Source organism: Oryzias melastigma, linkage group LG17 (assembly GCF_002922805.2).
Source record: "Oryzias melastigma strain HK-1 linkage group LG17, ASM292280v2, whole genome shotgun sequence".
Taxonomy (NCBI): Eukaryota; Metazoa; Chordata; class Actinopteri; order Beloniformes; family Adrianichthyidae; genus Oryzias; species Oryzias melastigma.
The window spans coordinates 5,012,863-5,039,015 of record NC_050528.1 but is presented as its reverse complement, the minus strand read 5'-3'; the positions used below and the strand labels follow the sequence as shown (position 1 = coordinate 5,039,015).

Genomic DNA, 26,153 nt, shown 5'->3' with positions numbered 1-26,153 from the left:
CCACTGGGTTTTTAGAAAGTTAGAAAAGTTATAAATATTAAACCACATCTGCAAAAAACAAAAAGCTAAAACTCGAACAGAAATGTTTGTAACTGCAAGTAAGGAGTCTGGTTTGCTGCATTTCAAGTTAAACTCTAATCATCTCTTGATATATTTTAAAAGTGTATGATTATGCAATTTTTATACAATATAATTATTTTTAAAAACTGTCACTTTCCAGGACAGTTTCAGCAGAGAAGCAGGAGTTTATTAAAAATTTCCCTCTAAGTTAGGGGTGTCAAACTCAATCACACAAGGGGCCAAAATCCAAAACTCACCTAAGGTCGCGGGACGAACAGGATAAATATTTATTGAACACTCTAAAACTACATTTTTGAAACCATAACTTTTTAACATAATTATAAACTAGATATATATTATCACCTGCGATGATGCTAGTGTGAATGCTATAAACCAGGGGTGTCAAACTCCAAGCCTCAAGGGCCGGTGTCTTACATGTTATCCAACCAACCTGCTGTTGAAGCTCCTGATTGGCTAAACACATCTGATTCAGATAATCACCAGCAGATAAGGCAGGATTGGTAGAAGACCATCTGCAGGCTGGCCCTGGAGGCCTTAAATTTGACACCCCTGCTGTAAACGGAGTTTGGCCGCTGAGGATGCTAATGCTAATAGCTGAAGACGCTGAAATTGATAGCTGAAATCACTGAAGCCTAAAGCCTGCAAAAATATTAGCTAAAGGACAAATTAGCCTAAAAGACATTTAAGAAGCCGAAACAGCTAGCATTTAGTTGAAAAAGCCTAAAACTGAAAAAAAGTCTAAATTAGCCAAAACAGCTACTGTGTAAATATTATCCTAACTCCGAAACAGCCTAAAAAAATAGCCAACAAAAATTCCAACAATTCAAGATGTTTGTATAAAACTTTTGTATCTGAAGGAGGTGCACCTCATGAAGCCCCCCCGGCTATACATCCCTTGGCGATTTGGGTTTTACTGAATTGCGAACTTGGGTATTCGCTGACATGGGGTAATTGCGAATATGGGGTATTTCCAAATTGCTGATTTGAGGTATTTGCAGTTGGGTTATTTGCGGAGTTAGGGTATATGCGGACTCTGGATATTTGCAAACTTGATGTATTCCTGGACATGGGGTATTCCCAAATCGCTGATTTGAGGATTTTGCGGACTCTAGGAATTTGCCGACTCGAGGTACTCGTGGACATGGTGTATCTGTGAATTGCGGATTTGGGGTATTTACAGATGTCTCTGGTCTCTAACCCCTGCGAATAAGGGGTAGTTGTTTTTGCATCAGAATGGAGAGAGCAGAGAGCTTGTGGCCTCCCCACCGTGTTTTCTACATCACAAATAGGCTCGATTTCAAATGTCATTTCTTTGTCTGCTCCTGATTCCCAACAATTTGAATAAAGAAATACTCAGAAATACTCATTGAGATTAATTTTCTTTATATTTCTCCTCAGTCTTTAGAAAAATGCCACAAGAAGATATAAAAATCACCTATTTTGATAAAAAACACAATTTTCATCTAAATAGGTCTTTAGCAAACAACTCCTAAAATAAGTTATAACATGCAATTATTTTAAATAAAAAATTTCAATAAAATTGAGATTTTATTGCTTTACGAAACCATTTTTGCCTAAATTTCTTCAACGTCTGATGTGCTGAGCAGAAAATTTACTTCATACCAGCTCCACGTTTATACATCCGAGTAATTTGAGGGTTTATGAGGCAGAAGATATTGGTGGAAAAGTATACATCCACTATGGACCATCTGTCTAGCTGGGAAATTCTAATAAAATCAGCTGACTTTAAACCTTTATTAGCAGCGGGCTGTGATTTGGTTGATTGAATACTTTTATTTTTGTAGATTGAGTTCTACTGACTAGAAATTCTGTCAGTGGAAAAAAAATACAGATAGAGCTGATCTAGAATGAAAAGTAAACCTGCGGTCGATTTTACGGGGCCGTAAACGTGTGACTGCAGCGGTTTGACTTCATTTTGTTTTATTCTTTTCTAAAACCTGAGACTCAGCAGCAGCTGGCTTATCATATTCTGCCACCATGAAAGGAGGAGGCTGAGAGGATTTTTACACTTCAGCCTTCTGGGGCCGTAAAAAAGATGACTTACAGCCATTTGCTTTACTGTCCCTGCACAGGGCCAACCTCATCATGGTCAGCTCCACCGCCCTTCCCCCTCGCCTCGTCCCTGAGTTAACTGCCTGTCCGCACCAGAATGAGCCGGCTGTAAACCACACCGGGTCTATTAATTAATTAATGTACCCTAACTGCAAGGCTGGCTCCCTCCATTGTGGAGGAGCCGTTCTCAGTGAGCGACAGAGTTCTGGAGGTTTGGTTCCTGCAGTGTAGCAGACAGAGAAGCAGATAGCTTTGGATTGGAGGGAAGTAATCAATCACCTGAAGGGCCATTGTGGTCTTGTCCTGTACACGGCGCCACTGCGAGCAGCCACACAGGCAGAGAACGAAGGAGGAAGAGGAGGAGACGGGACAGGGGGCTGAGAGGAGAACGACGGGGAGAGAATGGTTGGGGAGCAGCCCATGTGCCCCCCTCAGCTCCTGCTCCGGGGCTGGGGACCGGTGCTGCTGTCTCAGTGCTTGTCCTCCGTCTTCTCCCAGATCCCGGATCCGGAGGTAAGAGCGCGTCATGTCCTCCACAGGTTCCTGTCAGGAAGCTTTTTCCTGGATGTATACGGAGGTTTCGGTCTCTTGAAGGCAGCCTGTGACAGTTTGATCGATGTGTAGTTGGGAGAATTGTGGCTCCGTGACGATTGGATGGATCTGTGTTGTTACCTGATGGATTATGTAATGTTTCATGGACAAACAAGCCTCTATTGGCTGCTGTTTCTAGGATTTTTTTTTTACTTTTGGAACAAAAAAGTGAACATTTTAGATTTTAATACTTATTTTGCTTCTATAAAGAAGTCTATAGTATCAGACTGAAAAAGTGGACATAATTTTAGGTACCAGATAAGGAGTAACTCTAATGCATACATAACCCTGTTTATCATGGGGTTATCCACACACACACTGAACTTGTGTAGCAAAACTGCTCTTTTGTAGAAGATAACGGAAAACCCGAGAAGCGTCTGGAGAAACCCTCATGACCGCTCACATGTCGGGAAGAGTGGAAGCTGACAAGAAATAAACTGGTTTTAGTGCAGATTTACCGCAGATCTAATAGAAATATGTTTCATTGAAAACATTTTTAGAATTGATCAAAATAAATTAACTAATTAATCGTAAATCTGGAAAGAATTAATCACGATTAATCACTTTATTTTAGTTACAGTATTTACCAGCCACTTATTATATGCAAATGACCATAATAATATGAAATCACACGCAAGATTTAATGTGTGTCTGTGTTTTGAATTTGAAAGGGAACCTGCTGCTTATTTGGTATATTTTTAATTAGCACAACCTCTCCTATGTAACACTATCTTTATTTTGTCATTTTTCCATGTTATATTCACACACTAGATATAAAATCATGTAAAAAAATTGATTGATTGGTTTATTTCAAGCATAGATTGAAAACATACAGGACAAAAACACGTTTATTTCAAACTCATTATAGAAACAATTAAATGCATTGATTAGAAAATAGAAAACGAAAATAAAACACACTTGTCATATTATCTTCCTTCATTTTTGTGATAATTAACTAAAGTCAGTAGAGTTTGATTGATTGCTTGAAAAGGAAATAGAAAACTCCATCTGGAAAAATTGGATTATTTTTGCTGTGGAAACCCCCAAAATGTTTAAACAAACTGTTTTTACAACATAGAATGAAAGTTTTAGTTGTAATTTTTATAAAAACAACAAGAATAAAATGTGTCAAACTAATCAACATGTTTTTGAATGAAAATACTTGAAAAAAATCCAGGCTAAAGTCACACTAAAAAAATAATTTCTCATTGCTTTCTATTTGACATTTTTACTGGAATTCTGTTTTTTTTTTCAGCTCTTTTTTATACATTTTTCCTTATTGTGCTGCTGGTACTGAGCAGTACGCCCGTCAGATTGACTTTAGTTTTCTGCTTTATGTATTAAAATAAAAGATTGCTTTTGTCCTAAAACTACAAATAAATGCTATATTATCTCTTTAATTTAATAAAATCTCAATCAAAGAACGTAAAAGAAGTTTAAGTCTATTTTAGACAGAGTTTTATTATAATGATCTCACAGCTGCACAGCAGCACGCCTGAGGTCGTTACTTCATATTAACCAATTAATTTTGTTCTAATAATCGAGTTAACGCGTCAACATTCACAGACCTAATTTTTAGAACTTGGCATTAAATATGATGTACTGTGCATCCCGTTGTTTAGACATTATCTACGTGGATCACAAACTCTCTTCAAACTTTTTTTTTCATTTGGATTTTATATCTCAAAGTGAGATATCATGATCTAGTTTTATTCCTCCATTGGGAATCAATTAAGGTGAAAACTAAATGATTAAAGGTAAACTTTTTCTCTGCATTGATGGGGAACGCCCTCTCAATTCAACCAATCAATTTTATAAATTTTTAAATCCTTAATATGATTCAACTGTGGATTTAAACCACAATCTCACATTTTATGTCTGAATTCCTTCAATACTCATTTACCCCAAAAGGCCAAATAGTCCAGGACGGGCGTCTGCGACCTTCAACATTTAAAGAGCCAATCAGGTCGATTTCTCACCAACCACAACTCAGCGAGAGCCAGAAAGTCTTAAAAAATAAGACTCCTTTGCATTTATGATATTTTACTATTGTCATAAAAATCAACTAATTATTGCTTTTGTGAATGAATAAAGCATAAACATCGCAAGAATAATAACATTTTTTTCTAAAGATGAAATTGGTTATAACTTTTGACTTGACTCCCTTTCAAAATAAAAGACATATGATCATCTAAAGGCAGCAAATTTTCTATTAGGTATAATAATGTCAGCAGTAGTTAAAAAAAAGACGAAATACAGTTTATTTTATAGTTTTTGGTGGAAATTCATAAACTTAGGTATTGTAAATATTCTGAACTAATTAGTGATTGTTCTGACCATAAGACACGATTAAAACCTTTCAAACAGTTTGCTCTCTAATCCAGCGTGGAGTCTAAATGTTTTAGGACGACGATGAATTTGTAGAGCTTGACGGATTGTTGGAGCATTGTGGGTACTGTCGTCAGGAGCTTGGTGGAGTGATATGTACTCGTCATTAAAAACTTGTGTATGAATTAAATAAAGTTTGACTGTTTTCTTTTGTATTATTACGCCTCACAGTCAGAAATAGAAAAACTTGTTTTCTTTAAACTCCAAATACGAGGTGATGTCAAGGCCCAAACACAGCACACAAGGCTTAATGACAGGAACTCAAAACATTAAATAAATCAATCAAACTATGACAAAAACCCACAGAGAAACAAAAATTGTGACAGAACAGAACAAATGATGAGGAACTGAACACCAGACACTTAAATAGACTGAGGATAATTAACTAAAATGAAGACAGCTGTGAATCCTGACGAACCTGAACCTGATGAGACTGAAGGACAATTCAAACAGAACAAGAACAAAAACCAGAACATAATAAAAACCTCAGAAATTCAAACATTTTACAAAAACTCATAAATTTGCTTTGTTCTGATGATGAAACTTCAATGGTTTATGTATAAAAAAAATACATTTTTAAAATGGGAAATTGTTCAAATATAATGCATTGTGGTCTATATTCACCAATCTACACTGAAAAAAGTGAAACGTTGAATCAATTTACAAAAGTTCTGTAATTTGTTACATTTGAATTTTTTTAGGTTTCATCAAATTAAAATTTAGCATACATGGTTTATTGTAAAAGTATCAAATTACAGAGCTTTAGTTCATTGATCCAATGTTTCACTTTTTACAGCGTACTGAGAATTGATGCACACTGCTGGTTTACAGAGACTTCTGGGAAATTTCTAGAGTAGATTCCCTGAAAAAAATGGCGATTGATCTAAATCACGTACAAAAGTCAAGGCCTGGGGGCCGAAACCGGCCCTCCAGGTAATTCTATCCGGCCCTCCAGATCATTTTATTGTTATTAATGGCCTGATGTTATCTTGCGCTCATTTCTAACTTGTAGAATTTTGACAAAATATATTTTTATAGAGAGTAAAATACTGAAAGTTATTTAAGATTTAAGTTTATTTATACTGGAATAAAATATATTCCTGTTTTTATTGATTTTTATGTTGAAAAGTTACATTTTAAAGTTTTAAAAATTTAGTTTTAGTGTTCAATTAATATTTTTCTTGTTGGCCCTGAACCTATTTTGGAGTTTGGCCCCCCAGCTGTAAACAGTGCACTAAGTAGTGACTAGTGAGGGAATCCGGACCCGATCCAAGTCTCAGAACAGCCGCTCAACCACTCAGCCACCAAGCTAGCCAATTAAATGTCCATTATTATCATGATGTAAATGGAAAACATGAGGGAGCCTGAGGTAAAGACGCCTCTGAGTTCTTGTTTGTTTCCAACAAACAAATCAAAAGGCTTTTAGACATTAATCCTTCTCTAATTGGCCTTTCAGAGAAGAAAACATGAAATGACATAAAAGGTGTTGAAATGAAGAAATGCATTCTGGAGACGTGTTAATCGTCCTCCTGAAGGCCAAACTCTCGCAAAATCACATTTATTTAGTTTCTTCAAGCTAAATAAGGTTAAACGTAAATTAGCAAGTACAACAGAAAAGATGCACCTTAAAGTTTAATGTCCATAAACTTTAGGGTAAAAATATATATTTTTTTATCTCCAAGGAAAAATAAGTCTTTTTTCCTCTGAAGCCGAGTTTTATTCTACATTTTTGTTTCAGGATTTCCATTCTTTGCATCTTGATTTGTCTTTGTTTTATCTCTGCAGAACAACTTTATCTGTGGATTCAACAAATGTGATTAGTGTCTGTTTTTGGAAGCATTCCTGATTGCACTAAAGTATAGAGTTTCCACAACAATCTTGTATTATGCAATCAAGTGATCAATATCCAGGAAACAGGGAGAGAAACAAATGGCTCCATCTGGAAACTGATGCCCTTCTGGCTTTGGTAGGAGAGAGCAAACATGAGAACAAGAGAATACTAAGGTTTTAATTATGTATTTCTCTCTAAAAATAGAATTGAATTTTTTTAGGAAAAAATAAAATCAAATTAATTCTCACAGTTGCTAAGAAGAAAATAGTGATTTGTAAAAGGACACATAGTTCCTGAATTGCCACTAATGGAGGAAGCTTCAGCTCCCGCCTCATATTTACATATAGATTTTTTATTTCAGACATAAACAATTGCATGTATCATCTCAGTTTATCTTCTAGTTTCAAATCTTTTTTCTTTCTCCTCTGCAGCTTCTACCCACAGATCCCCCGAAGAAGCCGGACCCCATCACGTCGGAGACGGTTGTTTTCTGGGGGCTGCGGTTATGGCAGGTCATCGGCATCTTCTCCATGTTTGCTTTGGCAGTTGGTTAGTATGTTTACTGGAGCAATTTTGTTTTTTACGGATGATTGAAAATAGTAATCGAAAGTATAAATCAATCAAACAATAAGTGTTAAAGTCCCCCTCGGTTTTTAACATGTATATGTGGTCTTTTGGTAATTTGGTCTTCCCATAATTCTTTTAAGCATCAATTTGCTTCTGGTTTTCCACAAAAAGCTGGTAAATGTTGAGCCTGCAGGAGGTCAAAGGTCAGCTCCTGAAGGTGTCCACTGGCAGACAGAAGAAAACGTCGGTGTTGAACCGGAGTTTAAAGTTTCAGGCACAGGAAGCAGCAAAAGCAGAGTCAACAAATTGGTTCTTGTCTGATAGGATCAGAGTCGGCGTTTCAGCCCCCCCACCTCCCCCCCGAGGCTTCACTTAATGAAAGAGTCGTTAATGCTGAAGAACCTGTTTGCTTAGTGAACACCAGGTTGGGACAAGCAGCCGTATCACATTAAAATGGATGTGGTTCCCACCAACACCCACATTTAAATGTAATTAATTCTATATTGATTAGTTCTGGGTCTCAGACTCTTTAACAAATTAACCTGTAAAGCCCACTGCATCAAAGAACTTAAATTATTTGGAAAAAGGACATTTTTAAATTCTGATAAAATCCACAAACATATTTTTGCAATATATATTTTTATTAGATATAGATAGTATCAATTATGAGCCATTTAGGTAATTCTGTGAGTTTTTGCTCACAACAAAGTTAATTAAAGACGTAAAAATATTGGGATTTATTTATCCACTGTTTCAAATTTGATCCACACGTTTTTACTATTCTGTAAAAGAATTATCGACATATTGCATTCTTTCAGTACAGAGTAGTCATTTTAAGGAAATTAGTAATGAGTTTGTCTGCTATTAAGTTTTAAAAAGTAGAAAAAGTTTTCCCGCCAAAAGTGTTTTGGAGATTTCATAGAGGCAGCCATTTTGAACTGAACAGGAAAATTCCTTCTACTGCCCCCAGTGGAATGACGATGAACTACAGGGCAGAAAACATGGACCAATGGGGTTTTAACCTTTTAACACACCAGATTTCACCTGAAACATCTAAATAAAAGGGATCTAACTATTTATTTGTTCATATTCCTACGATCCATCCAGATCGATCTGTTTGAGACAAGTTGTTAACTATACTGTTATAAAATCCTTTCAAACTAAAAAAAAAAATCGATTATAATCGGAATTGGAAATTTGGATTGACACATGGCAGATTTATTTAACTATCACATACAAACAAACATCACCACGGACAACACACATGATGGCGGCCAAAACTGATCAACCGTCAATACAATGTGAGGAAACACTTTGAATTAGCAAAGATGGTGTGGTAAAATGTTCTAATAATAGATTATTTTGATGTGGAAAAACTTTAGGAAACTAAAATGAGAATGGATTTGACATTCTCGTTTTTTCAGCTACATGCTAGCCATTTGGGCTAACAAGTTTTTTTTGTTTTGTTTTTGAGGCTAATATTTTAGCTGGCCATCAGTATTTTCAGCTTTTAGCTTTTGTGATTTCTGCTATCAACTTAAGGGTTTTCAGCTATCAGCTTTAGCATTTAGCCATCAATTTCAGCATCTTCAGTCTGTCTAAGAAAGGTTTCTATGACCACTACATTTGAAGTCTATTGGTGAGTTGCAAATTTTTTTAAAGAAAAAAAAAACATTTAAAAATCTTCTTGGATGAAAAATCACTGTGTTACCTGTGTTAAAATGATTAAATTAGACACATTTTATTTATTTATTTAACCTTTATTTTACCAGATAATCCCATTGAGACTATATTTATTTTTCAAGGGAGACCAAATGTGTTTATATAAGTATACACATTAGAAATGCATTGAATTACATGATAATATTTAATGTGATACTTTTAAATTATGCACCAATATGTTTTGCTTCATTTATTTTTCAGCAGCCAAATAAATTATTCACACATCAACAAATTATCAGATCAAATGTGTAAATAGAAATATTAATCTTGATTAGTTTTCTTTTAAAGTTACATAAAAAAACAGTATAATTATTTATGTATGTATAACATATATAGTTTTGGAAGTCAACAAAATAAAAAAAAGAAAAGTTTAACTTAAAATGTCAAGAATGTATTTTTAACCCACACAAATACTATTGTGGAATGACTGAACGCGTGACATTTAAAGATTCATGTTAAAATAAACTCTGTTTCTGTTTTCTCTTAGTCATCACGCTCTGCTGCATTTTCAAATGCCGCATCCCGAGGACAAAGAAGGAAATCGAAGCGCGGCACGCACAAAGACAAGCTGCCAAGAAATATGCCAATACGTTAGAGACAGTGCCACCTCTCAACGAGCTGACGGAGATCCCCGGATGTAAGTCATTCCCGCTCAAATCCCTCACAATGTGGTCACATGCGTTACGTCGCCAGTGGGCGAACGATACCCGAGTCTAGGGCGGAAAATAGAAATAGGGACCATAACATAAAACTGGGCACCAATAAGAAAAATAACAGTTTATTAAATAAACAAAAACCTAAGTCTGCCAAACCAAATCTACCTAAAAAAAACAAATAAATAAAGCCTGCAAATCAAGACTACCAAGATCCAACCCCAAACTAAAATAACAAAACCCAGCAGTGTAAGACTGCTAATGGCTAGCTAGCCATATCTACCCTAAGGAAACAAATAAACAAAGCCCACAAATCAAGACTACCAAGGTTTAACCCCAAACTAAAATAACAAAACCCAGCAGTGGGTTGTTCTGCTTTGATATGCTTCAGATTTTTTTTTTTTTTAGGAGAAATAATATAAATATTTGATCACTTTTGCACCTTTTTTTACCATAGATTTAAATAGACGTTTATTTGTACTTCTTTAATTCTGGACAACAACCTACATGTGTTTATTTTTATGTTTTAGATTTAAATTTAATGGTTGCTGTTAATTGCTGCCATTGAAAATGAACAAAAAGAAAGTTAATTTAACTTTAAAAGCCTGGAAGTTTTTGAGTTCTCCAGGGTTGATCTAGTTTCTGATGTCTTTATCTGCAAAATAAAAATAAATCCTTTATCCAAATGTAAATATGTAATTAATTTGTAGATTTTTAAATAAATTAAAGGAAAAAAATCATAATTCCAAAGAAATCTTCTATTCTCTGAGGTGTTTTTTCTTTGTTTCTCCATATTTCTTCTTTTATCTCATGAAACTATCTTTGACCCTTTAACACCGGAGCTCCAATGTTCTTTGATTTACTTAATTTTTCAATTGTTAATGCGATTAACGTAATTTCAACAGATTTTGAAGGAGAAAAGCGGCTCGACGAGCCGCTTTTCTCCTTCAAAATCTGTTGAAATTACATTAAGGTTACAGTATATGTTAAATATTTTGTGTTTAAGCGTCACCAGCGACCCCTCAGGTGTCAAAGGGTTAAGTTATTCTATTCTCCTTCAAACTGCTGATCTAAGTTTCTTTTCCTCCTCTATCCTCTCCTTTTCCCTCTTTTCCTCTCCTCCAGCAGTGCCGGATGCCTCGGCAGTGCAAACCGTGTCTGAGCAGGTTCAGGCTCAGAGCGCTAACAGCAGCCACCCCTCAGTGCTCAGCGTCGGCGAGGAGCAGCCCAGCTCTCTGTCTTTGCCAGAAACAGAATGATATTTTCCTCTTTTTCCACCTTCTCTTATCTTCCTTCAAACATTCCTCTTTGACTAAACCGCTTTAGGAAAACAGCGTCTTTGCGGTGACAGTTCCTCCCTGAAGTCCCCTTTGTGCACTTATCACACATGCTTTAATCTCCTCCAGCATTCAGTCCACTCGGGACCAGATGCATGAATGACGACTTTACACAGAAACCGTGCACAAACTCCGATCAGAACAGACAGGATGGAGTCAGGAGTTTTAGGATCCCCTGCTGTGTACATTTCACACCTGCTGTGATCTTACAACAGTTCTGACGACAGTCATCTGGGACAAATCTCCAAACATGTTCAATGGGATTTATATTGAAAAAAATATGGCACAACTCCTTAAATTAAGTTAAAAGGAAACAAACAAATGTTTTTCTGCAAACACAGATGTAGTTACAATGAGTTTAAGTATCTGTGTACTTTATTTACTGCTGAAATGAGATAAAAAAATTATTAGTTTGAAAAATGTTTAAAAATAATGCACCCAAATAAACTCTGTGCTATTTATTCTGACATAAATTCAGTTACGACAATTTGGTCTAACTTGGAACAGATTCCAATATCGATTCATTTGTTTACTTTCTCTTTTTATCCTTTCTGTTTTCTCTGCAGAGCCCAGAGCATAATAAATACCGTATTTTCCGGAGTATAAGTCGCAGATTTTTTTTCATAATTTAACCAGGGGCGACTTATACTCAGGAGCGACTTATTTGTGTGTTTTCTTTTTTTTAAACATAATTAAGCTCATATATTTGATATTTTCCCAGTTATTGTCCTTTAGCGGGTGTTTCTTCAAGCAACCGCTAGAGGGCGCTGTATTTGAATGTATTTGCTACTGACGGCAGCAGAAGAAGAGTCGTCCAAAACAAAAATGAAAGCGATTGTTTTCTTTTTAAACTTTGACACTTTTCTTATACACATCAAAAGATTAGTATTATTGTATTTTTTTATTTTTTTTTTATTTTTAGCTACGCTGGACTTGGCAGATTTGTTCTGAAACGTTAGACTTTCTCCCAAAAGTGCGACTTATATATGGTTTTCTTTCTCCTTGATTAAACATTTCTTGCTCTTGCGACTTATACTCCGTAAAATATGACTACACTGTACCTACTCTGTAGTAAATTTACCTGAATTAACACTAAAACAAACTGATTGTTTTAGCGACTATTCCAATATTAGCAGTCAGGTTATTCTAAATTTCTGGTTTTAGAAAGTTGTCTTATCACGTAGCTCCACAGTTTGGTGCAATTTAGACCAGTTTCCATTCTTTGAGATATTTAGAGATAATGTCATAAAAATGATAGATAATGTGCTGCTGTGTAAATTTATCAATCTGCCTTCAGATTTAAAAAAGGAACTACAGTGAATGAATTATTGTAGAGAATTGCATGAAATCTGGTTTGATATCTTTGAAAAAGTTTGTACTTTACTTGTATGCACCATTTCAGTCAGGGGTCTGCAACCTGAGGCTCTGGAGCCACATGAGGCTCTTTTAAGCCTCCATTGTGGCTCTTTGGCTTTTAAGAAAAATGCAAACAATTTGAACAAGAAAAGTTGCATTACCTGCGATAATGCTAGTGTGAATGCTTTTTACTGAATGTGGTTGCTGAATATTCTGAAGCTTTTTGCTGAAAATGCTGGAGGAATGTGATTGCTGAAGGTATTTGCTGAAAATATTAAAGCTATTTGCATTATGCTGAAGTTACTAAAGGACTTGAAGTTGCAGAAATTGCTGAAATAGCACAAAGAATTTGAAGAATTTCTTGAAAAATCGAAAAAAATTGCAAAAAAAATAAAAAATGTGAAAAAGGTATGAATTTAAAGTTTGCACAAAACCTCAGTAGATGCCAAATTAGCCAGAAAACATAGCATGTTGCTAAAGTACTAGCTTAACTCAAAATTAGCCCAAAAAAATCCTCAGTAGATGCCAAATTTGCCAAAAAAGCTAGCATGTTGCTAAAATACTAGCTTAACTCGGTTGACCCAAAAAAACCTCAGTATATGATAAATTAGCTATAAAAAACTAAGATGTTGCTAAAATATTAGCTTAACTCAGAATTTGCCCCCAAAAAACCCAGTTTATGATAAATTAACCAGAAAAGCTAACATGTTGCTAAAATGCTAATAGTAAGCTAACCTCACTGGTTGTCAAATTAACCAAAAATGTTAGCATGTTGCTAAAATATTAGCTCAATTCAATATTAGCCTTAAAAACCTCAGTAGCATTAATGTCCTTAACATGCTGAACATTTTGATACAAAACTTACATAATTTGCAGAAAGTGCACAAATATTGGAAGAATTACATAAAAAAGTTGCAAAATTTGTTTAAAATTTAAATAATTGCATAAAATTTCAATAATTGCTTAAATTAAGGTAAAAGCATGTCTGTCCTGAAAATCCTAAACGTTTTTAATTGCATAAATGACATAAATTTGAAAAATTTCTACTCATTTTCAACGGGGCTGGAAAATGGCATACATTGCGTAAAATCTTAAAAACTGTAAAATGTACAATTTCCAAAAGTACAAGCAGGAATGTCCTTAACGAGCTGAACATTTTGATACCAAGATTGCTTAAATTGCTGAAAGTGTGATTGAGTTTTTACAAATCAAAAAGTGAACAAAAGAATAAATAAGGAATACAGAGAAGCAGAATCACAATAAATAATGGTTTTGTAGTATTGGTTCATTGACTTCAAATAATTATTTTGTTATTTATGTTTAGATTTTTAACAAAACTGAACAGAATTAAGGTAAAAAGTTCAATCTGCAATCAAAGCGGATTATTATTCATAGAATGACATCATCTTATCGCATTTAGTTTAAAAAAATATTATGTTCTACACTTATGTTGTCGTGTTGATATTCAATAGTAAAAGAAAAAAAAGGGTAAAGGAACACCAAATTCATAATGACAGAAAAGACGTTTTTGCATTTTTGTAAATCTGCTGCTGCTGGAGGATCAAACACAGGATGCATTTTATTTTGAAAGGAACTTGCAAGAGGTGCTTTCAAAAGTAAAAGCAGTTAATTAATGAAGAAAAGATCAATTGTAAAGATTATTTTAAAGCAATATTTTTTAAATGAATGGTCACAAAAGCATGAATAAAGTGTATTTTTGTAACTTTGAGGTGAGACTCTTATTGGATTTTAGTACATAAGAAACTGGATCATTTGGTTCTTTAGCCTTTAATGTTGCAGACCCCTGATTTAGTTGCTTGTCTTTTAGCTCAAAGCTACCACATTCAATATTTTATTCCACAGATTACATTGTGGATCTCTAATTTCTTAACCTATCAGTTTTAATGATTATTTAAAAAATAAAGAGCTTTAATATTTAGAAATTTAGAAGGATGTTTAATTAATATCCCTCAAAATGTAACTTTTTTCCAAAAACAATGTCTAAAAAATCTAATTAAATGAAACTTTTGTTTTTATTGCAATAGTGTCTGCTGACATGTTGCTTTTAATGCAGCTTTGCACCTTTGAATTTTGTACGTTTGTTCTGCCGTATGAATAATCTGATGCTGCTCGTCTGTTCGATAGAGATTATTATAAACGCTAACAAGTATTTAGTAATTTTATGGCAAATAATTGCTTCTTGGTAAGTTGTGCCATGCATGCTGCATGCCTCTGGTGTTTATGGACTATCTTAAATCAGAGGTGGTGAAAAAAATAAACTGTTGTCTTTATAGTGAAAACTCATCTTTAGCCAAAACGTCTTTTTTATCTTCCTCATTTTTTTTTATTTTGTTGTCATTTCTTGTGTTGTTTGTTTTTAATTGTCCAAACAATAAACTGTGCTAAACTTTGTCTTACCTGCACTTTTGTATGATGAAATACTTGATTCTAGTATTAATTATAGTTTTAACAGCAATAATATGACAGAATTTAAAGGGGCCACACCATGAAAAATCTACTTTTGACCCTTCCCAGGAGTCTGCGAAAAACTAGCGTGCATCGATGCTCACTAGATTCCCGAATGTAGACCACAATACATTGCGGTCGAACAGTTTCAAAAAAAGAAAAAAACATGTTTAAAAGTAATATTTGATTAAACCATCTACATTTCCATCAGAACACAGTGGAGTCAGAAATAAAAGTTGGGAAATGTTCGTATTTATTCAATTTTCACTTCGCAAAATTGGTGACGTCATATCCGGCGTTTAAAAAACAAAAGAAAAGTAGTGAACTTTGTGTCCCAATAACCTTTAAAATCCAGGGCACTATATTGTCCCACACTATGTAGTATTTTAGTAGTTTAGGTTAGAGAGGAAATTCTGACACAACCCAGGTGTTTGTCTGTCGCCATGGTAACGGTGTTGCAGCTGGAGGAAGTCCAGGTGTTTGACTATTGCCATTGAAACGGTGTAAACGATGAAGGAAGTCCTGGTCATTGATATATATCATTGGAAATAATATCCGGTAAAACTTGACATTGACTTGCTTTAACAGATATTCCCAATAATTAATATAAAAAAACTCTAAATAAGTATTTTTTAAGCACTTATCCCTTTAAAACTAAAAATGTTTTCCAGAAAAGAGCACTTTCTCCCTGCAGCACCTCCCCTGAAAGCGCCTCCGACACGGGGCTCTGTCCAAAGTGCTGGTCACCAGTCACGGGGATAGCAGGTGGCGCTAGATCCTTGTAAACACCTACAGAGCATAGCTGGCATCTGGAGCGAACAGGTGGACAAATAGATGGATGGACGGATGGATGGACGGATGGATGGATGGAAAGATGGTTGGATGGATGGACGGACAGATAGACGGACGGTTGAATGGATGGATGGACTCAAGGATGGATGGACTCATGGATGGATGGATGGAGCTTGACCCCATTCACCCTGTTCTCACACCAGAAGCTCTTTCAATGGAGCACAATGGGGCTTGACGGCGTCGTCCTGCCACTGCGGTTGAACACAGCAGCCTCACCACCAGATTCAGGGATTTCTACCCTGTAGGTCAGCAGCACCAGTAAAGGTTCTTGTTAAGTTCTGTTTGTGATTTTCATGATTGATTTTTCTTTAGGTGTATGTCACATGACCTTCTTGGCAAAACCCTCTGCAATTACCCGGACTTGGGACCGGCACAAAGGGGCATTAGATTGCACCCCCTTGTGGTTGCATTATTTTGCCAAAAAATGTCATTTGGTGAATCCAAATGACATTTTTTGTTATAGTTTTTTGCATTATGTTTTTTTATTTTGTTTACAACAAGTAAAATCATATTTTTTTTACAATTTACAATTGAATATGTACATCTGATAATTTGATAGTTTACATAAAAATTTAATTTAAAAAAACTACAATGAACTACAAGGAAAAAAAACTAAAAATTGCTTAAACTGATCTAAGTGCACACAAATACATCAAAAGAATTGGAAGAAACCTAAAACTACTTTCATTACTTTCACTACAAAAGTTTGAAGAACCACATTTAGAGGAATAAACAATGGAGCCTAATTTTTGTTTTTTGGTGATTTTTTCAGCCTCAGAAAACGTCTTGCTCTTTTCCAAAAGGAGGGAGACTTCTTTTTTGATTCTGGAATGTCTTCAGGAATCTCTTTGATTCCCTGAAGACCTTCAGGTTCTGAGAGCTGTGTTGTCTCCCAGGCCAAGTCCACGTTCTGAGTCTCCTCTGTGGTCTGGATGACAGTGACCACGGGGACCAGAGGCTGCTGCTGGGCGCAGTTTTCCTTCAGCAGTTCATCCATCTGGCTGTCTTTGTCTTTGAGCTGAACTTTCAGACAGTGGAGCTCCGCCTGAAAGCACAACTCTCTTCTGCAGGACGCCACGGTCATGGTGGCGATCTGCTTGGCCACGGTTTGGAGGGCAAAGTCCTGCTCCGCTTTGAGGCTGTTGATGATCTGCTGCTGATGATCAAGTTCTTGCGAGCAAACCGATCTCTGATCTTCCAGCTCCTGGCGCAGGACTTTCACTTCCTTTTTGGCAGCTGAAATTTGGGCGTCACATTTGGAGGCGAGGTCTGCTTGAGCTGCCTTCAAGTGTTGGACTTCTTCCTTCAGGAAAGTCTCAGATTTGGATTCTTTAGTTTTTGAATCCAGCTGCTGTCTGAGACGTTGGAGTTCTTGCTGAAGGATGTTGTTCTTCTCACGCTCTGCCTCCAGGTCTTTAGAAAACTTTACCTCATTTGTTACGTAGGCCACTTTCAATTCCTCGTAATATCTCTGGAGGTCCTTCTTCTTGCGCTGTTTGATGGCGCTTTGAACTTGGTTGGAGATTTTGGCGGCGCTCAAAACTTGTGGATGGGCATATTTCTGAAGCCTCTCCAGTTCTCGCTTGAGTTCTTTGTTATCATTAATACATTTCTCCTTGAGTTCTTTCTGTTTGGCCAATTGTTTCTTGGTTCCCTCCAACTCTTGATGGAGTTGGGCGAAATAATAGTCTGCATGGAAGCCCGATTCTGTGTGTCTCGGCAGAACCTGGGTTCCATAGTGACTCTGGTGGGGGTTGACGGTCATGGCTCGTGGCTGGGGCTCCTGGAAGTGGCTTCTTATGGAGAAATGCTGATGTCCCTGATGAGCCATAGTATTCTTGGAAAATATTTTAAAAATATTCCCAAAAATCAAATTAACTTGCTTTAACAGATATTTTCGATAATTAATATAAAAAACTCTAAATAAGAATTTTTAAAGCACTTATCCCTATAAAGCCAAAAAATTCATCTGGTGAATCCAAATGACATTTTTTGTTATAGTTTCTTGCATTATGTTTTTTATTTTGTTTACAATATGTAAAATCCTATTTTTTTTATTTACATTTTTATAGTTTATATTTGATTTTGTACAATTGAATATATACATCTGATAATTTGATAGTTTACATATAAATGTAATTTAAAAAAACTACAATAAACTACATGGAAAAAATTGCTTAAACTGATCTAAGTGCACACAAATATATCAAAAGAATTGGAAGAAACCTAAAACTACTTTCATTACTTTCACTACAAAAGTTTGAAGAACCACATTTAGAGGAATAAACATAGGAGCCTAATTTTGTTTTTTTGGTGATTTTTTCAGCCCCAGAAAACGTCTTGCTCTTTTCCAAAAGGAGGGAGACTTCTTTTTTGATTCTGGAACGTCTTCAGGAATCTCTTTGATTCCCTGAAGACCTTCAGGTTCTGAGAGCTGTGTTGTCTCCCAGGCCAAGTCCACGTTCTGAGTCTCCTCTGTGGTTTGGATGACAGTGACCACGAGGACCAGAGGCTGCTGCTGGGCGCAGTTTTCCTTCAGCAGTTCATCCATCTGGCTGTCTTTGTCTTTGAGCTGAACTTTCAGACAGTGGAGCTCCGCCTGAAGGCACAACTCTCTTCTGCAGGACGCCACGGTCATGGTGGCGATGTGCTTGGCCACGGTTTGGAGGGCAAAGTCCTGCTCCGCTTTGAGGCTGTTGATGATCTGCTGCTGATGATCAAGTTCTTGCGAGCAAACCGATCTCTGATCTTCCAGCTCCTGGCGCAGGACTTTCACTTCCTTTTTGGCAGCTGAAATTTGGGCGTCACATTTGGAGGCGAGGTCTGCTTGAGCTGCCTTCAAGTGTTGGACTTCTTCCTTCAGGAAAGTCTCCGATTTGGATTCTTTAGTTTGGGAATCCAGCTGCTGTCTGAGACGTTGGAGTTCTTGCTGAAGGATGTTGTTCTTCTCACGCTCTGCCTCCAGGTCTTTAGAAAACTTTGCCTCATTTGTTACGTAGGCCACTTTCAATTCCTCGTAATCTCTCTGGAGGTCCTTCTTCTTGCGCTGTTTGATGGCGCTTTGAACTTGGTTGGAGATTTTGGCGGCGCTCAAAACTTGTGGATGGGCATATTTCTGAAGCCTCTCCAGTTCTCGCTTGAGTTCTTTGTTATCATTAATACATTTCTCCTTGAGTTCTTTCTGTTTGGCCAATTGTTTCTTGGTTTCCTCCAACTCTTGATGGAGTTGATCAATATAATAGTCTGCATGGAAGCCAGATTCTGCGTGTCTCGGCAGAACCTGGGTTCCATAGTGACTCTGGTGGGGGTTGACGGTCATGGCTCGTGGCTGGGGCTCCTGGAAGTGGCTTCTTATGGAGAAATACTGATGTCCCTGATGAGCCATAGTATTCTTGGAAGATATTTTAAAAATATTCCCAAAAATCAAAACGTAAAGAGGAAATACACGACTCTCAGAAGTTGCTTAAAAATCTGCAAAGTAACTGCAGTAAAGCACAGAGCGAATGCGTCAGAAAACTATCGGGGGCTTGTTGTAACAGCTGGGCTGGAACAGAACACAGTCACCGACGAGAGCTGAACTGGATTTTTCAGATGATCCACTCACCTATAAGAACTTTTGTTCGATGACATCATGTCATGTGACTTGTGACATGTCTGTCGTCATGGTAATGGTGTAAACATTGGAGGGAGTCCAGGTTTTTTAGTTGGTTGTCATGGTAACGGTGTAAACACTGGAGTGAGTCCAGGTTTTTGTTGGTCGTTGTTTCGAACAAAAAACGTGTTTAAATCTAATATTTGAATAAAAAAATCCACATCTTCACCATCAGAACACAGTGGAGTCAGAAATAAATGGTGGGAAATGTTTGTGTTGATTCGATTTTCACTTTGTGAAATCGGTGACGTCATATCCGGTGTTTAGAAAAACCAAAGAAAAGTAGTGAGCATCGTGTCCAAATTACTCATTTAAACTATATACTATAAACTTTGTGCTAAAATGCACATTTTTACAGCTTCCCTTTCAAACCAGTTTCTGCTAACCTCTTAAGCATCGTCTCAAGTCTTTCCAAAAGTTGATCGAACGTCTCATAAAAAAACAAAATATCGTCGAGATAGACCAGTAGTATCTGATAAATGAGATGATTCATGGTAGCCTTCATACGTCTCTGAAATGTGGCTGGTCCATTACAGACACCAAAAGGCATTCTCACATATTCGTAGAGACCAAACGGTGTGGTGAATGCAGTTTTTGGCCTGTCTCTTTCATGCATGGCTACCTGATGGTACCCACTGGGAGGATCAATGGTAGAGAAGAACTTCGCACCTCTTAGAGCATCAAAACTCATCAATCCTCGGGAGCAGAAACGCATCTCGATTAGTCTTAGAATTTATTTTCCTGTAATCAACACATAGTCTCAGGCTACCATCTGCTTTTCTAACCAACACAATTGGTGAGCCATATGAGCTGGAACTTTCTTGTACTTGGCACGGATCTGTTGTAAGACTAATATGTCTCACAAATTCGTCCATGAGTGATGCTAGAATCAGCCATTTTAAATTTAGATTGTAAATAACATCCGATAAAACTTGACATTAACTTGCTTTAACAGATATTTTTGATAATTAATATAAAAAACTCTAAATAGGCATTTTTAAAGCACTTATCCCTTTAAAGCCCAAATTGTCTTTTGGTGAATCCAAATGACATTTTTTGTTGTAGTTTTTTGCATTATGTTTTTTATTTTGTTTACAAAAAGTAAAATCATATTTTTTTTACAATTTACAATTGAATAAGTACATCTGATAATTTAATAGTTTACATAAAAATGTAATTTAAAAGAAGCTACAATAAACGACAAGGAAAAAAAACTAAAAATTGCTTAAAATGATCTAAGCGCACATAAATACATCAAAAGAATTGGAAGAAACCTAAAACTACTTTCATTACTTTCACTACAAAAGTTTGAAGAACCACATTTAGAGGAATAAACATAGGAGCCTAATTTTGGTTTTTTGGTGATTTTTTCAGCCCCAGAAAACGTCTTGCTCTTTTCCAAAAGGAGGGAGACTTCTTTTTTGATTCTGGAACGTCTTCAGGAATCTCTTTGATTCCCTGAAGACCTTCAGGTTCTGAGAGCTGTGTTGTCTCCCAGGCCAAGTCCACGTTCTGAGTCTCCTCTGTGGTCTGGATGACAGTGACCACGGGGACCATGTCTGTCGTCATGGTAACGGTGTAAACATTGGAGGGAGTCCAGGTTTTTGTTGGTCGTTGTTTCGAACAAAAAACGTGTTTAAATCTAATATTTGAATAAAAAAATCCACATTTTCACCATCAGAACACAGTGGAGTCAGAAATAAATGGTGGGAAATGTTTGTGTTGATTCGATTTTCACTTTGTGAAATCGGTGACGTCATATCCGGTGTTTAGAAAAACCAAAGAAAAGTAGTGAGCATCGTGTCCAAATTACCTGTTAAAACTATATACTATAACCTTTGTGCTAAAATGCACATTTTTACAGCTTCACTTTCAAACCAGTTTCTGCTAACCTCTTAAGCACCGTCTCAAGTCTTTCCAAATGTTCATCGAACGTCTCATAAAAAAACAAAATATCATCGAGATAGACCAGTAGTATCTGATAAATGAGATGATTCATGGTAGCCTTCATACGTCTCTGAAATGTGGCTGGTCCATTACAGACACCAAAAGGCATTCTCACATATTCGTAGAGACCAAATGGTGTGGTGAATGCAGTTTTTGGCCTGTCTCTTTCATGCATGGCTACCTGATGGTACCCACTGGGAGGATCAATGGTAGAGAAGAACTTCGCACCTCTTAGAGCATCAAAACTCATCAATCCTCGGGAGCAGAAACGCATCTCGATTAGTCTTAGAATTCATTTTATTTTTCTGTAATCAACTCTTAGACTACCATCTGCTTTTCTAACCAACACAATTGGTGAGGCATATGAGCTGGAACTTTCTTGTACTTGGCACGGATCTGTTGTAAGACTAATATGTCTCACAAATTCGTCCATGAGTGATGCTAGAATCAGCCATTTTAAATTTAGATTGTAAATAACATCCGATAAAACTTGACATTAACTTGCTTTAACAGATATTTTTGATAATTAATATAAAAAACTCTAAATATGCATTTTTAAAGCACTTATCCCTTTAAAGCCCAAAATTGTCATTTGGTGAATCCAAATGACATTTTTTGTTATAGTTTTTTGCATTATGTTTTTTATTTTGTTTACAATAAGTGAAATCCTAATTTTTTTATTTACATTTTTATAGGTTATATTTGATTTTGTACAATTGAATATGTACATCTGATAATTTGATAGTTTACATATAAAATGGAATTTAAAAAAGCTACAATAAACTACATGGAAAAAATTTCTTAAACTGATCTAAGTGCACACAAATATATCAAAAGAATTGGAAGAAACCTAAAACTACTTTCATTACTTTCACTACAAAAGTTTGAAGAACCACATTTAGAGGAATAAACATAGGAGCCTAATTTTGGTTTTTTGGTGATTTTTTCAGCCCCAGAAAACGTCTTGCTCTTTTCCAAAAGGAGGGAGACTTCTTTTTTGATTCTGGAACGTCTTCAGGGATCTCTTTGATTCCCTGAAGACCTTCAGGTTCTGAGAGCTGTGTTGTCTCCCAGGCCAAGTCCACGTTCTGAGTCTCCTCTGTGGTCTGGATGACAGTGACCACGGGGACCAGAGGCTGCTGCTGGGCGCAGTTTTCCTTCAGCAGTTCATCCATCTGGCTGTCTTTGTCTTTGAGCTGAACTTTCAGACAGTGGAGCTCTGCCTGAAAGCACAACTCTCTTCTGCAGGACGCCACGGTCATGGTGGCGATCTGCTTGGCCACGGTTTGGAGGGCAAAGTCCTGCTCCGCTTTGAGGCTGTTGATGATCTGCTGCTGATGATCAAGTTCTTGCGAGCAAACCGATCTCTGATCTTCCAGCTCCTGGCGCAGGACTTTCACTTCCTTTTTGGCAGCTGAAATTTGGGCGTCACATTTGGAGGCGAGGTCTGCTTGAGCTGCCTTCAAGTGTTGGACTTCTTCCTTCAGGAAAGTCTCCGATTTGGATTCTTTAGTTTGGGAATCCAGCTGCTGTCTGAGACGTTGGAGTTCTTGCTGAAGGATGTTGTTCTTCTCACGCTCTGCCTCCAGGTCTTTAGAAAACTTTGCCTCATTTGTTACGTAGGCCACTTTCAATTCCTCGTAATCTCTCTGGAGGTCCTTCTTCTTGCGCTGTTTGATGGCGCTTTGAACTTGGTTGGAGATTTTGGCGGCGCTCAAAACTTGTGGATGGGCATATTTCTGAAGCCTCTCCAGTTCTCGCTTGAGTTCTTTGTTATCATTAATACATTTCTCCTTGAGTTCTTTCTGTTTGGCCAATTGTTTCTTGGTTTCCTCCAACTCTTGATGGAGTTGATCAATATAATAGTCTGCATGGAAGCCAGATTCTGCGTGTCTCGGCAGAACCTGGGTTCCATAGTGACTCTGGTGGGGGTTGACGGTCATGGCTCGTGGCTGGGGCTCCTGGAAGTGGCTTCTCATGGAGAAATACTGATGTCCCTGATGAGCCATAGTATACTTGGAAAATATTTTAAAAATATTCCCAAAAATCAAAACGTAAAGAGGAAATAAACGACTCTCAAAAGTTGCTTAAAAATCTGCAAAGTAACTGCAGTAAAGCACAGAGTGAATGCGTCAGAAAACTATCGGGGGCTTGTTGTAACAGCTGGGCTGGAACAGAACACAGTCACCGACGAGAGCTGGGCTGGATTTTTCAGATGATCCACTCACCTATAAGAACTTTTGTTCGATGACATCATGTCATGTGACGTGTCTGTCGTCATGGTAATGGTGTAAACATTGGAGGGAGTCCAGGTTTTTGTTGGTTGTCATGGTAACGGTGTAAGCACTGGAGTGAGTCCAGGTTTTTTCAATTCGAAAAACTAGCGTGCACTGATGCTCACTAGATTAATGAATATAGACCACAGTGCATTGTGCTCAAACAATTTAGAACAAAAAACATGTTTAAATGTAATATTTGAATTAAAAAATCCACATCTTCACCATCACCAAAAAACAAAATATCGTCGAGATAGACCAGTAGTATCTGATAAATGAGATGATTCATGGTAGCCTGCATATGTCTCTGAAATGCGGCTGGTTCATTACAGACACCAAAAGGCATTCTCACATATTCGTAGAGACCAAATGGTGTGGTGAATGCAGTTTTCGGCCTGTCTCTTTCATGCATGGCTACCTGATGGTACCCACTAGCAAGATCAATGATAGAGAAGAACTTCATACCTCTTAGAGAATCAAAACTCATCAATCCTCGGGAGCAGATGCGCATCTCTCTTAGAATTTAATTTTCTGCAATCAACACATAGGCTCAGACTACCATCTGCTTTTCTAACCAACACAATTGGTGAGCCATATGAGCTGGAACTTTCTTGTATTACCCTTTTCTTCAAAATTTTGCCAATGTGATCCCTGACTTCACTGTACTGAGTGGGAGGGATCCGTCTGAACACAGACTGGACATCTGAAGGTGAAACAGTCTGTTTGATGATCCTCACTTCATCCACGTCCGTGGCAATTCGCCTAAACTGGACCTCACAGACTTCATCACTGTTGACACTGTCAATTGGTGTTAAAACTCCCACCCTCTTCTTTGGATTTAACTAAATATCCTCATCTGACAGATTCATGACTTGAACAGGGAAAAGATACTTATCGGATGCTACCATTGTTGGTACAATAACCAAACCTCCAGGTAAAGCCACAGTGCTTGTCTCTTGCAACATTTTGGGGCCATTTCACCAACAGTCCTAAGCCCTTTGCACATGACAGTAGCAGCAGCTGAGGCTGGGATGTGAAATGGAGATTTACTCGCAACTCTGGCAAATGTGGGTCGAGTCACTACACTAGCAGTCTGAAAAATTTCCCTCCAATTTGACTCAAGCCCCTTCTCCATAGTGGTATCAAACTGACAGTGAACAAGCTCTCTGCACTTGCTGATAACATTCATGCCTAAGAGACAAGGAACGGGAAGGAGAATTTTCTAGATCTCTTACAGTGAGAAAACAACTTTCTGGGATAGTAATCCCCATGGTCTCTACTTCCAGTTCCACAAAGCCAATGTAGGGTATGTTTAGTCCATTAGCAGCTGTGATTTTTAGCCACTCAAAAGCAGGATGCACCCTTGAATCTTTCACAGACCAGTGTTTGTTGAAAAAACTTTCTGAAATTGTGCTAACATGACTTCCGGTGTCAAGAAGACAAGTGGCTCAAACACCATGTAGTTTATTTCAACTGTAGTTTATTTCCACTATTTCTACTGCCCGCTCCAAGACCGCTTGTCTATCTAAGACTTCTCCTGAAGAGCCATTGAATTGTGTGGCTCATAACAACCGAGAGGGAAAGTTTCCCTGTGCTGTAGGAGGGGTCAATGTAGTTTCATTTGACATGCGTTTGCTTTGGGGACACTTTCTGGCAATATGTCCTGCACCTCTGCACTTAAAGCAAATTGGATGACCATCTGGGGTGAACCTCTGCGGAGGCCTTCTTCTTTGTCCTGCTGACAGTGTGGGTCTCCACATTTCACTCACAGTAGTAACCAGAGCAGTCAGGCTTTTGCTCAGCTCAGTCAACTGTTGTCCTTGATGGGTAATAACTCGCTGAACCTCCTCTAACACTGTATTACATTAATCTTGGTTAGCTGTCTTAATCCCAGAACACTGGGCTTCTGAACTCTCGGACTGTACTTGGTAGCTTCTTACAACTTTTGAACGATGTGATCTGTTTTCTTCCATCTCCCAGAGAAGTGCTTCATTTCTCACGTCTAACAAACTGGATCGTGGCTTCTCTCTGACTAACTTTCTAAGTTCAAGTCTGAGAGATGCTTCCCGCAAGCCTTCAATAAACTAATCTCTCAGGATGGTCTTTTCATCTGTTATGACATTTGGTGACCGTTTCATTACGGAGTTAAAAATCTGAGACAGTGCATGGGAATTAGGGCTGCCACGATTAGTTGACTAATTGACTACTAAAATAGTTGACGATAATTTAATAGTCGATTAGTCGTTACTTTATGTTATGTGGAGTCAGAGTGTAGTAAAGTTAAAAGATTTAATTCTTGGACTATTTTGACATATATTAAAGGTTTTTTAGGCTAACTTGGAGTTAAGCTAATATTTCTGC

General features: G+C 37.2%; 3 protein-coding genes across 3 annotated transcripts in view; 1 reads left to right on the top strand and 2 right to left on the bottom strand.

Moving 5' to 3' along the window:
* The first annotated feature begins 2,065 nt into the window (after nt 1-2,065).
* The window catches only part of tmie (transmembrane inner ear), a 28,538-nt gene continuing 4,450 nt past the window's right edge, over nt 2,066-26,153 (top strand). Inside the window, exons 1-3 of the mRNA XM_024274302.2 lie at nt 2,066-2,667; nt 7,396-7,513; nt 9,741-9,890. Of these exons, the coding sequence (XP_024130070.1) occupies nt 2,557-2,667; nt 7,396-7,513; nt 9,741-9,890 (379 nt within the window). The 5' untranslated portion in view covers nt 2,066-2,556. The remainder of the gene's footprint in view (nt 2,668-7,395; nt 7,514-9,740; nt 9,891-26,153) is intronic.
* Nucleotides 16,469-17,751, bottom strand: LOC112147239 (M protein, serotype 2.1; the record flags this gene model as incomplete). Its single annotated transcript, XM_024273479.2, is given in 1 exon segment — nt 16,469-17,751. A coding segment is annotated over 1 exon segment (1,089 nt). The 3' UTR covers nt 16,469-16,659.
* On the bottom strand, nt 18,075-21,139 carry LOC118599907 (M protein, serotype 2.1-like). Its single transcript, XM_036216232.1, has 2 exons — nt 21,124-21,139; nt 18,075-19,559 (listed from the first exon to the last, which is right to left on the bottom strand). The coding sequence occupies exon 2, from the start codon at nt 19,300-19,302 to the stop codon at nt 18,214-18,216; it is 1,089 nt and encodes a 362-aa protein (XP_036072125.1). The 5' UTR covers nt 19,303-19,559; nt 21,124-21,139; the 3' UTR covers nt 18,075-18,213.

Coding starts and splice junctions, on each gene's coding strand:
- LOC118599907 (XM_036216232.1), bottom strand. CDS start 19,302: ATGGCTCATCAGGGACATCAGTATTTCTCCATAAGAAGCCACTTCCAG.